The sequence below is a fragment of the Microcaecilia unicolor genome, chromosome 3 (genome assembly GCF_901765095.1).
Source record: "Microcaecilia unicolor chromosome 3, aMicUni1.1, whole genome shotgun sequence".
Taxonomy (NCBI): domain Eukaryota; kingdom Metazoa; phylum Chordata; class Amphibia; order Gymnophiona; family Siphonopidae; genus Microcaecilia; species Microcaecilia unicolor.
The window spans coordinates 456226215-456239886 of NC_044033.1; the positions used below are offsets into that span (position 1 = coordinate 456226215).

General features: G+C 42.0%; 1 protein-coding gene across 1 annotated transcript in view; it reads left to right on the top strand.

Moving 5' to 3' along the window:
• Positions 1–321: 321 nt before the first annotated feature.
• LOC115464802 overlaps positions 322–13672 on the top strand; it is a gene marked incomplete at its 5' end in the record, with an annotated part of 53600 nt that continues 40249 nt past the window's right edge. The window contains 2 exons of the mRNA XM_030195162.1: positions 322–1326; positions 12375–12520. Coding sequence (XP_030051022.1) covers positions 322–1326; positions 12375–12520 — 1151 coding nt within the window. The remainder of the gene's footprint in view (positions 1327–12374; positions 12521–13672) is intronic.

A 13672-nucleotide genomic window follows, 5' to 3' on the forward strand; every position in this document is an offset into this window, starting at 1 on the left:
TTCCAGATTTTCAGATGGGATACTCCAATGCACGTCCAGTAGATTTAAAGTCACCCAGTATCATCACTTCACCTTTCATTCCTACCTTTTCAATATCATTGATCAGATCTCAGAGTCGGAAGTCTACACTGTAGACCACACTGGTGTGGTTGAACATGCCATCTCTCCTTCCCAATACAATCCACAGAAATTCTTCTTTACTTCCCACTCCTTGTGCCGGAAAGAATATTTGAAGCGGGGGAGTCGGAGAAACTAAACAAATTCTCTGTAACCTTGGAGGATGTAATGGGTCAGTTCAGCAAGCTGAAGAGTAGTAAATCACCGGGACCTGATGGTATTCATCCCAGAGTATTAATAGAACTAAAAAATGAACTTGCGGAGCTACTGTTAGAAATATGCAATCTGTCCCTAAAATCGAGTGTAGTACCGGAAGACTGGAGGGTAGCCAATGTTACTCCGATTTTTAAGAAGGGTTCCAGAGGAGATCCGGGAAATTATAGACCGGTGAGTCTGACGTCGGTGCCGGGCAAGATGGTGGAGGCTATTATTAAGAATAAAATTGCAGAGCATATACAAAAACATGGACTGATGAGACAAAGTCAGCACGGATTTAGTGAAGGGAAGTCTTGCCTCACCAATCTAATGCATTTTTTTGAGGGGGTAAGCAAACATGTGGACAATGGGGAGCCGGTTGATATTGTATATCTGGATTTTCAGAAGGCGTTTGACAAAGTGCCGCACGAAAGACTCCTGAAGAAATTGCAGAGTCATGGAATCGGAGGTAGGGTATTATTATGGATTAAGAACTGGTTGAAAGATAGGAAGCAGAGAGTAGGATTGCGTGGCCAGTATTCTCAGTGGAGGAGGGTAGTTAGTGGGGTCCCGCAGGGGTCTGTGCTGGGTCCGTTGCTTTTTAATGTATTTATAAATGACCTAGAGATGGGAATAACTAGTGAGGTAATTAAATTCGCCGATGACACAAAATTATTCAGGGTCGTCAAGTCGCAGGAGGAATGTGAACGATTACAGGAGGACCTTGCGAGACTGGGAGAATGGGCGTGCAAGTGGCAGATGAAGTTCAATGTTGACAAGTGCAAAGTGATGCATGTGGGTAAGAGGAACCCGAATTATAGCTACGTCTTGCAAGGTTCCACGTTAGGAGTTACGGATCAAGAAAGGGATCTGGGTGTCGTCGTCGATGATACGCTGAAACCTTCTGCTCAGTGTGCTGCTGCGGCTAGGAAAGCGAATAGAATGTTGGGTGTTATTAGGAAGGGTATGGAGTCCAGGTGTGCGGATGTTATAATGCCGTTGTATCGCTCCATGGTGCGACCGCACCTGGAGTATTGTGTTCAGTACTGGTCTCCGTATCTCAAAAAGATATAGTAGAATTGGAAAAGGTACAGCGAAGGGCGACGAAAATGATAGTGGGGATGGGACGACTTTCCTATGAAGAGAGGCTGAGAAGGCTAGGGCTTTTCAGCTTGGAGAAGAGACGGCTGAGGGGAGATATGATAGAAGTGTATAAAATAATGAGTGGAATGGATCGGGTGGATGTAAAGCGACTGTTCACGCTATCCAAAAATACTAGGACTAGAGGGCATGAGTTGAAGCTACAGTGTGGTAAATTTAAAACGAATCGGAGAAAATTTTTCTTCACCCAACGTGTAATTAGACTCTGGAATTCGTTGCCGGAGAACGTGGTACGGGCGGTTAGCTTGACGGAGTTTAAAAAGGGGTTAGATAGATTCCTAAAGGACAAGTCCATAGACCGCTATTAAATGGACTTGGAAAAATTCCGCATTTTTTAGGTATAACTTGTCTGGAATGTTTTTACATTTGGGGAGCGTGCCAGGTGCCCTTGACCTGGATTGGCCACTGTTGGTGACAGGATGCTGGGCTAGATGGACCTTTGGTCTTTCCCAGTATGGCACTACTTATGTACTTATGTACTTGCATTTCAGCCACTGTAAAGTTCTTGACATGGAAAGCTACTCTCCCCCACCCCCGTCTGAAATATCCTATCTACAAGCTACTCCTCCCCCCCCCCCCCCTTTTTTTGCCATCTTTATCTCTCCTGAATAGATTGTATCCAGGTATGGCACTATCCCATTCACGAGACTCAATGAATATCTGTGTAACTGCTACAATGTCCAAATCCACTTCCATCATTATTCTGGAATCCTTTTCCCCTTTGTTACTGCTAAGAGTATTGAGATCATCTCTCTTATTTTTATCCCCATCGTTATTACCTTTTGCTGAACTTCTTTTCTCTCACCTGCCATTCACTTCCAGTAGTTTAAATGTCTGTATACATATTGACTGAATTATTCACTTACCTCCAAATTCTTTCTCTATATATGTTGTACCTTAATTTCCACGTGGAAATCGATGCATATTCTATAACAGTGCATGTAATTTAATTGGCTAACTTGCTGATCAGCATTGCCAGTTGGATGTTAATAAACAATTATCAGCACTTATTAACATTAATTAAAATTTACACACACAACTCACTAAGAGGCATATTTTCAAAGCACTTAGCCTTCCAAAGTTCCATAGGTTTCTGTGGAACTTTGGAAGGCTAAGTGCTTTGAAAATATGCCTCTAAGTGTATTCTATAACATGGTGCGCATAAATTCCAAGTCACATAGTTGAAAGGGGGTGTGGTTATGCTCATGGATTAGGTGCAGTGGCGTACCAAAGGGGGGTGGTGGGGGCGGTCCGCCCCGGGTGCATGCCGCTGGGGGGTGCCGCGTGCCTGTCGGCTCTTCGTTTTCATGCTCCCTTTGCCCCGGAACAGGTTACTTCCTGCCATAGAGGTTACTAGTGGCACTCCTTCCATCTGGATTCCCAGTTCTCCGTCAGCACGAGCTCCCTCGGTTGATGGCAGCACCTCCCGTCTCTCTTCTCCCGTACCGACTCTAGAAAACGGGATTGAGGATGCCAAGAGTGGAGTACGGCTACCAGAGGGTTGAGGGGGAGGAGCTCTCATGTCAGGGCTGAGCGAAAGCTCTAGTCCAGGGAACGCTGCGAGGTCTCCATTCACCCCAGAACGGACCAACGGGCTGCCTTCTGACGATGCTGGCATCAGCGCTCTCTGAAAATATGCCTGCAGTGTTCCTGGATTCGAGGAAAGGTTTTGACGATGAGGAGCGGTGGAGGCAGGACGGCCCCTTCTCTTCAGCATCGCTAAAGCGGAAAAGATTCAGAGAGTCAGCAGGTACGTCAGACCAGCAACTGCCATCTTGAATCTGTCCCGCTATGTACCTTTGTATACGTGCTTTGAATTCAAAGTGACTCAGGGACTTATGGGCATTTACTCTAAGCTTCCTGTGTCTTTATTCTTGCTTTCTTTGCTGCTCTTGTAAATAAATTCACACTTTATTTTTATAGTACCTGGTTGTGGAGTTAGTTCTTTCTATTATTTATTATTTAGAGCACAGTGAGCTTGGATCTAAGGTTAAGAGAAAACATATTTGCTTCTGACGCTTCACTCACTAAGGGCTTCTTTTACAAAGCTGCGCTAGCAATTCCTGTACAGCAAATGAGAGGAAGCCCATAGAAATTGAATGGGCTTCCTCTCGTTTGCTTTACCTAGGATCAGTAGTGCGGTGGTGTAAAAGAGGCCCTAAGACTGGTATCACCGGAGACCTATTTCTGTTGGAATTTAGGCTAACTGTCAGGTACCCCAATAACATTCTAGAAGGTTTGTATCTGTATGCACTCACAATTGTACTATCCTTTTCTTTAGTAGTGTTTTCATACAATTACCTACTATCGAATTTAGAGTGACAAGTCTACCTAGCTTTTGTGGAGTAGGCTATATTTGCCTTCCTCAATGGAACATCCCTTATTTTTAAGGGCAATTTAAACAGAGCTGTTAGGGAAGCACTCTGGGATGTACTCCGTTTGATTCCATTGCCTCATATACTAAGTTGAAGATGAAAGATATAAGAAGCAGTTACATTTCTAGCAAACGTGTGTTTGTTATGCTAGGGAAATAAAAATGTTCAATTATATGGAAGAGGTTGCTGAGAGACTTGAGAATCACAGAAAAGCTGAATAAGCCCCCTTTATTTGAGATTTTTAGGACGGCTATCACTCTCCTTGTGTAATTCATTATGTGCTTCATTACAGTATTTATACAGCTCATTATCCGTTTTCTGACATGCGAAGTCATACTCCTGATGTCTGCAACATCTGGAATAGGACAGAAGAAATACAATGAGCATGCTCACAGCATATTAAGTATAAAGCTGTGTGAGCACAAATGATAGTTTGAGTGAAAGTATGTTTGAGTACATCTATCTATTTAACTGTTTATTGATCTATCTATCTATGTATAGATGTGTGCACTTATCGTAAATGAATAAATGGGAAGAAAGAGCAGTGTGTGTGAAGAGTTGATAGTGTTAGGTTGTAAACATTTTTATAGGCATTTTAAAAAGGTGAGTGCTATGATTTCTTATGGAGAATGTGGAAACTGTCTTTTAGAATGCTGGATTGGCCATAAGAAAATGCAATCATTATGCCAAGTTTTTGTCTCTCCTGAATTGCTGGAGAGCATCACAATTTTCTCTCAGGTTTATTCCACAAGGTATATGTTTATGTTTTTATTATTCATAGCCCTCCTTTATTTAAGGCAGGTAACAATACAACAAACAAAATTAAAATACAATCAACAAACAACTAACAAACATGGATGCAGCAATGGAACAGAAGCAATGGGGTATAGGCAGATCACGGTAAGTTAAAGGACTGGCTTAAGAAATAACATTATAGCATCTATTTAAATGACACAGCATTCTTTTATGATTTCAGTACTAAAGGCAGCTTGTTCCACTCTGAAGGGCTGGCTACAGAGAATTCACCAGTTCTTGTGATTCCCAGGCATGGTAAGTATGCAGGCACGTGTTAAATGCAGTAACCTAAATGGCACTTATCATTGCAAAACACTACACAAATAAAAAGAAAAGTCCTGACATAATCCCAAATGAACTAGCAACAGTAATTTAAATTTGATTCTCTGCACCACAGGAAGGCAACATAAATATTACAATAAAGGTGACACATATTCAAATGTCAAAAGTCCATACAACAAACTCACAGCAGAATTCTGTACTGTCTGCACCACCTCTATACAAAAAAAAACAGGTAAACCCACATACATTATGTTACAATAAACCAAAGTGCTGAAAATCATAGTCTGTATTACATTTGAACATCACCTCTAGATTTTATCTTTGTACCCCATGCTTTCCCACTCATAGCAGGTTCAATGTGGCTTACATATTATATACAGGTACTTATTTGTACCTGGGGCAATGGAGGGTTAAGTGACTTGCCCAGAGTCACAAGGAGCTGCCTGTGCCTGCAGTGGGAATTGAACCCAGTTCCCCAGGACCAAAGTCCACCATGCTAACCACTAGGCCACTCCTCCACAACTTACTTCTTAGTAGTGATAGGAGTTTTTGATCATTGCCTGGATCTGGGATTTAAAGGACAAGGATGAGTCCAACAGGGCTCCTAGGTTCCAAACTTCACAAGAGACAGCAATGGAAATAGTTAGGAGGTAATCTGGAGCAGAATGAGAAGAAACACCTCTGTTTTACTCACATTCAACCACATCCACTATCCGCTATTTGTCATCCACTCCACTGTCACCTCAAATACCTCCTGTACTTTTGTTACATTAGTCAGCATTGACAATATTGACATCTATAATTTTATTACAGTAGGCACCATTGACAATATTTGGAACAAAAAACTGAATATGAAGTTGAGATTTCATACAAATGTGGATGGCTCCAAGACCAATTTCCAAGAAGAGAATAGAATCATGATATATACCTACTGTACCTGAATGTAACTTGCCTTGAGCTACAAGAGAAAAAGATGCAAGCCTAATCCAGAAATCAACTAATCAACCTATCAATCAATCATGAAAGACAATAAAGAATTTTCTCTAGATTTTTGTTTATTGAGAGTAGATATATGTGAATAGATGTGAGATGCAAGCAATAGTAACAAAATACACTGTGTCCTGCCACCTGGCAAGGAATATAAACTGACCAAGAACAATACTGAATTGCAGTAAAATCTGGGAATCATCATTATTATTTCATCTGTTAATCAAATTCAATGGACCAGAAAAAACAAAACAGAAAAATCATATATCATGTCAAAAATCTACCATACCATAAAAAAAAACTCAGACCCACTGGGATAAACTGTGTTGAGCCGATAAATCCATTTCTGCTCTGATTGGCACAAAGTCAACCCTTCATTACCTCCTCGACGTGTTTGAGGTAAATGGTCAATGAGAAAACATCTCAGAGAGTTAAATGAATGATTTTCCTGCCTACAGTATAATAACAAAGACATCCCCTGGCTTCTTAGTGTCATTCTGTCATTCTAATTCTTAATGCTCTGCTTGTCTTCTCCACATCTAACTTCTGACAAGCACAGATGATTATATAAATTACATACATAGATGAATAGGTAGAAAAATATCTCAATTTTATAAATCTTCCTGTCCTGAGGATTTCTGAATTGCTGTAATTGCATTGTAATCTTACATGTGAGACAATGTCTACATTTAAAAGTCATTATGGTGTGGCTTGCTATTGCAGAAAGTTACGTATTCTTTTGAATTTTTATGCAGTTATAAGGGTATTTTTAACACATATTCTTCTTCACATATATTTATTTCCATTTAGGCTTATAATCGAATGAGTGGATTTTTTTTTATGAACTGAGATGTTAAAGTGCTTCCAGATATGATAAGTGCCAGGGCACTAATAAGGTACAGTAACTGAGGTCTTTTTCTTTGTACTAGTAATATTAACAATATAAGAGATTATGATATGAAGTAATGGGGCTGCTGAACTGATATGTTGCATGACACCATACCACCACTTGAATTCTCCCGCATATGCCTGTCTAAATAAACAACTTTCGAAATCACAAATAGACTGGCAAAACACTTTTGCCTGCAAAATATGGGATGTCAAGATTCCCAGTTCCAGGCTAGAGACTTTTTGGCCAGGCCTGGTTTTGAACTTACATTCTAAAGCAGTGTGGGATTTGTAGTGCCTGATCCCTTTTCAACATTGCTGACTTCATTGCCTTACTCGCTATTCAGCCATACTTTACATCAACGGTCTTTTTAAAGCAGAGGCATATCTGGACTTCAGCAGGAGGGAGGCCAGAGCCAGAGTGAGGGGGCACATTTTAGCCCCCCCCTCCCCGGTGCCACCGACCCCCCCCCCCCCCCCCCCCCCGCCAACTTTGACCCTCCCCCCTGCCAACGACCCTCTCCACCCCCTCCCACCGCCAACCCTCCTCCGCTGCAGTCGTATACCTTTGCTGGCGGGGGACCCCCAACCCCCACCAGCCGAGGTCCTCTCTTCCGTTGCAGCAAAGCTTCCTTCAGTTTCAAATTCTGAGTCTGACGTCCTGCACGTTGTATATGCAGGACGTCAGACTCAGAATTTGAAACTGAAGGAAGCTTTGCTGCAACGGAAGAGAGGACCTTGGCTGGCAGGGGTTGGGGTCCCCCACCAGCAAAGATAGGCGACGGCGGGTTGGCAGCAGGAGGGGGGGTGGAGAGGGTCATCGGCAGGGGGGTCCTGGGCCAAATCTACAGGGGCCCAGGCCCCCGTGGCCCCACGCAGATACGCCCCTGTTTTAAAGACCTTCATAATCTATCGTTGCTACTTCTGGAGTTGTATCTCTAATCAAACATACATACTCCTGATGTAGGCCTTCTGGCTGAAACACAACGTTGTGTCGAGTTGTCTTATCTTTCAATAAACTTTGTTTCATTATACTTCTGCTGTGGTCCTGTCTATGTAGATCCTGGTTCTCATTCCCACTTTCTTCTCTACTTGAGCTTCTCCGTGGGACCTTTCTGAGTTCTCCACGCATGTGGATTCTCCATAGAAATACAGTTACATTTACAGCTTTTGCATTCCGCTTTAATTAGTTCTAAGTGGATTACAAAAACAAAGAGCGAGATCAGCAATCTAGGAAGCCACGAAAGAACAGTAATAACTTTAGTTAACATACTAATGGCATAACAATTTGAAAAGAATATATTTGCAAGACAAAATTGTTTTATTTGCTTTTTTAAAAATGTCAAAGCTTGTTAGAAATCTGAATTCCTTAGACAGGATGGCCCAAATACTGCTTGATAAGAAAAAAGAAAAGCAAACATTTTCTTAGATAAAATGCCTTTAGGATTTGGGAATGACAAAAGCATTACTTTTCAAGATGCATAATGCTGATTAACAGTTGTTGTACATCAGTGTTACAAATCCCATAATGCACTTGGATGGGGTGATCAGAAATCCAGGTTTATCCCAAATCTCCAACCTGGAACTGGGTAACATGACATCTCTGCAGATCTCATATAAGTAAATCTACATGCATATTAAAAAATATGCAAGGCTCTGTCCACAATCCAATATTCTTTACTGCTTTTTTCTGTGGCAGTTCTATCCCAATAAGTGAAACCCTCACTCCTGGACTAGGAATCTGTTATCCAATTCAGGAGGCCTCTGATTTAGTGACATTCAATTTAAATCATTGCTAAAACAAACATTTAGTCACCTGCAACAAACAATTGTTAAGTTTACTACACTGGTCAAATAATATAAACATCATCCCCCAAAACATATCGGTGTCCTGATTTTCTAATGATCTTTCCCAATCATTATAGATAAATATTGAAAATGAATAGCAAAAACACCTATCCTTGGACCTCCCAAAAGGTAAGGTCCAAGTCTCAGTCACCTATTGCTCCAAACACACCCTCTCTGATTGTAATTCTAATTAAAAGGTTAACCATTGAAAGTGGGGCATAGCCAAACTTCAGCAGGAGGGGAGTCCAGAGCCCGAGGTGAGGGGGCACATTTTAGCCCCCCCCCCTGGCGCCGCTGACCCCCCCCCCCCCACCCCACACCGCTGCCAACTTTGATGACCCCTGCCGACGATCCTCTCGACCCCCCCTCCCACCGCCAACCCTCCCCCGCCGTCGCCGTGGGCTACCTTTGCTGGCGGGGGACCCCAATCCCCGCCAGCCGAGGAGGTCCTCTTCTTCCTCCGAAGGCTTCATTCTGTTTCTGATGTCCTGCATGTTGTACGTGCAGGACGTCAGACTCACAGAAACAGAACGAAGCCTGCGGAGGAAGAAGAGGACCTCCTCGGCTGGCGGGGATTGGGGTCCCCCGCCAGCAAAGGTAGCCCACGGTGACGGAGGGGGAGGGTTGGCGGCAGGAGGGGGGGTCGAGAGGGTCATCAACAGGGGGGTCCAGGACCAAATCTATGGGGGCCCAGGCCCCCCAGGTCCCACGTAGCTACGCCACTGATTGAAACACAGGGGCTCTTCTAACAAGCTGTGTTAAGTAGCTAGCATTGCTTTTACTGCACATTAGTTATTAGCAAAGACCTGTGCTAACATCTAACACATATTTAAAAAGCCGATGTAGTAAAAATCCTATGCTAGTTGCTTAATGCTATTGCAGGTGGTAAGTGAGCATGACAGGAGAGGAGCAGAGGCATGGCTATCAGTAACTAGTAATGCACAATGCAGTACTACGATCTGTCAAGAAAAAAATAAATAAAAATAAAAGTCACAATTAATAGCTTTTATTAAATTTAGATATATGTATCATATGTCAAAGAATAAAGTGGTTGCTGAAAGCATATTCTAAGCACAATCGCTCAACTGCAAAACACTATGCACAACTTTGTGCAAGAACACACCCAGAACCTTACTGTACCATAAATATTACACTGGGCAGAACCTAATACACCAATATACCACCCATACGGAAAATGCAGACCGTCAACAATATGAAACAAGGGATCATATCATCACAATTCTCATGTAGAGCCAAAAAGCACCCTAATTCATCTTTAATGTGGGATAAAAATTCCATAAATAAGTAAATAAATATAAACTTTTAATGTTGAGCACCTGATTCTCAAAGTGGACATATTCCAAACACTATAATGAAAATAAAATGATCTTTTCTACCTTTGTTGTCTGGTTGTCCGATTCTGCTGCTATCTGTTCTCAGTGCAGGTCAGGAAGTCATCCTCGTTAAATATCTCCCTGGCAACCCAGCCAACCCCCCCCCCCCCCCCTGCTCTCCCAGCAGTAAGGTAAACAAACCATAAACCAATTTCTACAATTGGTTACACAAGGCTAGAGGGCTTTCACTGCAGCTCCAGCTGTGAGGGTGGAGGTAAATCAACAATTTAAACCTCTCAGAGCACAGCAGGGGAAGGCTTAGCCTGTCCAAGCCTCTTATACCGGGTGCCTATGTCTGCCACCATTTGCATGAGGATAGCAGTTTGAAAGGCATCCACTATCTCTCCACTTCTTTCTGATTCTGCAGAGAAAAACACTCCAATCTGCATCCAGCAGGTTGAAATCTCCCAGCAACAGCACCTCCCTGTTCATTCCAAGCCTTAAGTACATAAGTATTGCCACACTGGGACAGACTAAAGGTCCATCAAGCCCAGTATCCTGTCTCCAACAGTGACCAATCCAGCTCAATATATTTTATGATGCTTATCCCAGAAATAAGCAGTGGATTTTCCCAAATCAATTTAATAATGGTCTATGGACTTTTCCTTTAGGAAGCCGTCCAGACCCTTTTAAAACCCTGCAAAGCTAACCGCCTTTACCACATTCTCTGGCAACGAATTCCAGAGTTTAATTACACTTTGAGTGAAGAAACTTTTCTCTGATTCGTATTAAATTTACTACTTTGTAGCTTCATCGCATGCCCCCTAGTGCTAGTATTTTTGGAAAAAGGAAGCAAACGATTCACGTCTACCCTTTCCACTCCACTCATTATTTTATAGACCTCTATCATATCTCCCCTCAGCCATCTCTTCTCCAAGCTGAAGAGCCCTAGATGCTTCAGCCTTTCCTCATAGGAAAGTCGTCCCATCCCCTTTATCATTTTTGTCGCCCTTCTCTGTACCTTTTCTAATTCCAATATATCTTTTTTGAGATGGTGTGACCAGAATTGAACACAATATTCAAGGTGTGGTTGAACTTTTGTTTTCCATTCCTTTCCTAATAATACCTAACTTTCTATTTGCTTTCTTAGCCGCTGCCGCACACTGAGCAGAGCATTTCAACGTATCATCAACAACAACGCCGAGATCCCTTTCTTGGTTGGTGACTCCTAATGTGGAACCTTGCATTATGTAGCTATAGTTTGGGTTCCTCTTTCCCACATGCATCACTTTGCACTTGCTCACATCAAATGTCATCTGCCATTTAGATGCCCAGTCTCGTAAGGTCCTCTTGTAATTTTTCACAATCCTCTCGTGATTTAACAACTTTGAATAACTTTGTGTCATCTGCAAATTTAATTACCTCACTAGTTACTCCCATCTCTAAATCATTTATAAATATGTTAAAAAGCAGCGGTCCCAGCACAGACCCCTGAGAAACCCCACTATCTACAATTCTCCATTGAGAATACTGACCATTTAATTCTACTCTCTGTTTTCTATCTTTAACCAGTTTTTAATCCACAATAGGACACTACCTCCTATCCCATGCCTCTACAATTTCCTCTGGAGTCTTTCCTGAGGTACTTTGTCAAAAGTATTTTGAAAATCCATATACACAATATCAACTGGCTCGCCTTTATCCACATGTTTGTTCACCATGTCAAAGAAATGTAATAGATTGGTGAGGCAAGATTTCCCTTCATTAAATCCATGTTGGGATTTTTCTTATTAATCCATGCTTTTAAATATGCTCTGTAATTTTGTTCTTTATAATAGTCTCTACCATTTTGCCCGGCACCAACGTCAGGCTCACCGGCATTGCATGGGCTACCCTTCAGTCTTCTGGTACCACGCTCGATTTTAAAGATAATTTACATATTACTAACAGTTCCACCAGTTCATTTTTCAATTCTATCAGTACTCTGGGATGAATACCATCTGGTCCAGGAGATTTGCTATTCTTCAATTTGTCAAATTGCCCCATTACATCTTCTAGGTTTATAGAGATTTCATTCAGTTTCTCCGGGTATCACTGCTAACCCAGATATTCCATGCTGGAATGGCTTGGCATTGAAAATCCAGATCAAACTTTTCCGGTGACAGTCAGCACTTTAAAAAATGGTCACTGCTATCAGCTGAATATTGACCTCGTAAAGCAAGGTGACAAGATATTTTTCAGGTATATTGGGGAAAGGAGGAAAACAAAAGGCAGAATTATGAGACTCAAAGGTGCTAAGGACCGATGTGTGGAAAGCAATGAAGGAAAGTGGAAATGCTAAATGAATAATTTGGTTCAGTGTTCCTGGAAGAAAAGCTTGGATGTTTTGCAGGAGATTGACAAAGATACATATAGAGATGACATGGATACCAAATGCATCACTGAAGATAATATTTATGAACAACTTGTAAAACTGAAAGTGGACAAAGCTGTGGGACCCAATGAGATACATATCAAGATACTGAGGGAGCTTGATGGGTTCTATAAAGGATCCCTCCAATATTCAAAAGCATTTAACTGGCCAGGATGGGCATCTGGCCGGTTAAAAGTCCCATAACTGGCTATCTGATATTAAGCAGGAGATAGCTGGCTATCTCCTGCTGAATATTGCCAGTTAGGGGCTAGCAGGGGGCACTGCAGAGGACTTCAAATAAATGCTATCAGGTATACATCTCACTGTTGCTCCCTTATCTTGTCTGCTACACCCCCCAAAACTCACCCAAAACCCACTACCCCCACTGTATACCACTATAATAGACCTTATGGGTGAAGGGGGCACCTATTTGTGGGTACAGTGGATTTCTGGTGAGTTTTGGAGGGCTCACAGTTTCTACCACACATGTAACAGGTAGGGGGTGTATGGGCCTGGGTCCACTTGTCTGCAGTGCACTGCATCTACCACTAGACTACTCCAGGGACCTGAATGCTGCTCTGATGGACCTGAGTATGACATCTGAGGCTGGCATAGAGGCTGGTAAGTATTGTTTTTAATCACATTTTGGGGGTGGGAGGTGGGAGAGGGTTAGTGACCACTGGGGGAGTAAGGGGAGGTCATCTCTATTTCCCTCCAGTGATCATCTGGTCATTTAGGGTAATTTTTTGTGGCTTATTCATTAATAAAACAGAACTAGACCAAAATGTCCAACTTATAACCCACAATGTTTTTGTTTTGATCTATTGTGACAGAAAAACATCCAAGTGTTATGAATGCCCAGATCCCACCTTTAACACACCCTTGAAATGCTCTCTTATGATTTGAGCGTACGTCTGATGGACTTCATAGAAAAATGCCAAAAAATGTCCAAATGCAGATTTATGCCACTTTTTGGATGTTTTTCTCTTTTGAAAATGAGCCCCAGAATGCAAATTGTTGTGGAAATTATTAATAGTTTTGATATTATTCTAGTCATTGGGCCATCTTTCATTTTAATGTAAACAATCTAGAGTTTTTAGTGTCTGATGGTATATAAGATTTATGTATTGCATAGAGAGAGGCATAACCAGCAGAAAGAAGGATGTGATTATGCCCCTACACAAATCATTGGTGAGACTGCACTTGGAGTACCGTGTTCAGTTTTGGAGGCCGTGTCTTACCAAAGACAAAAAGATGCAGATCTGTTCAGAGGAAAG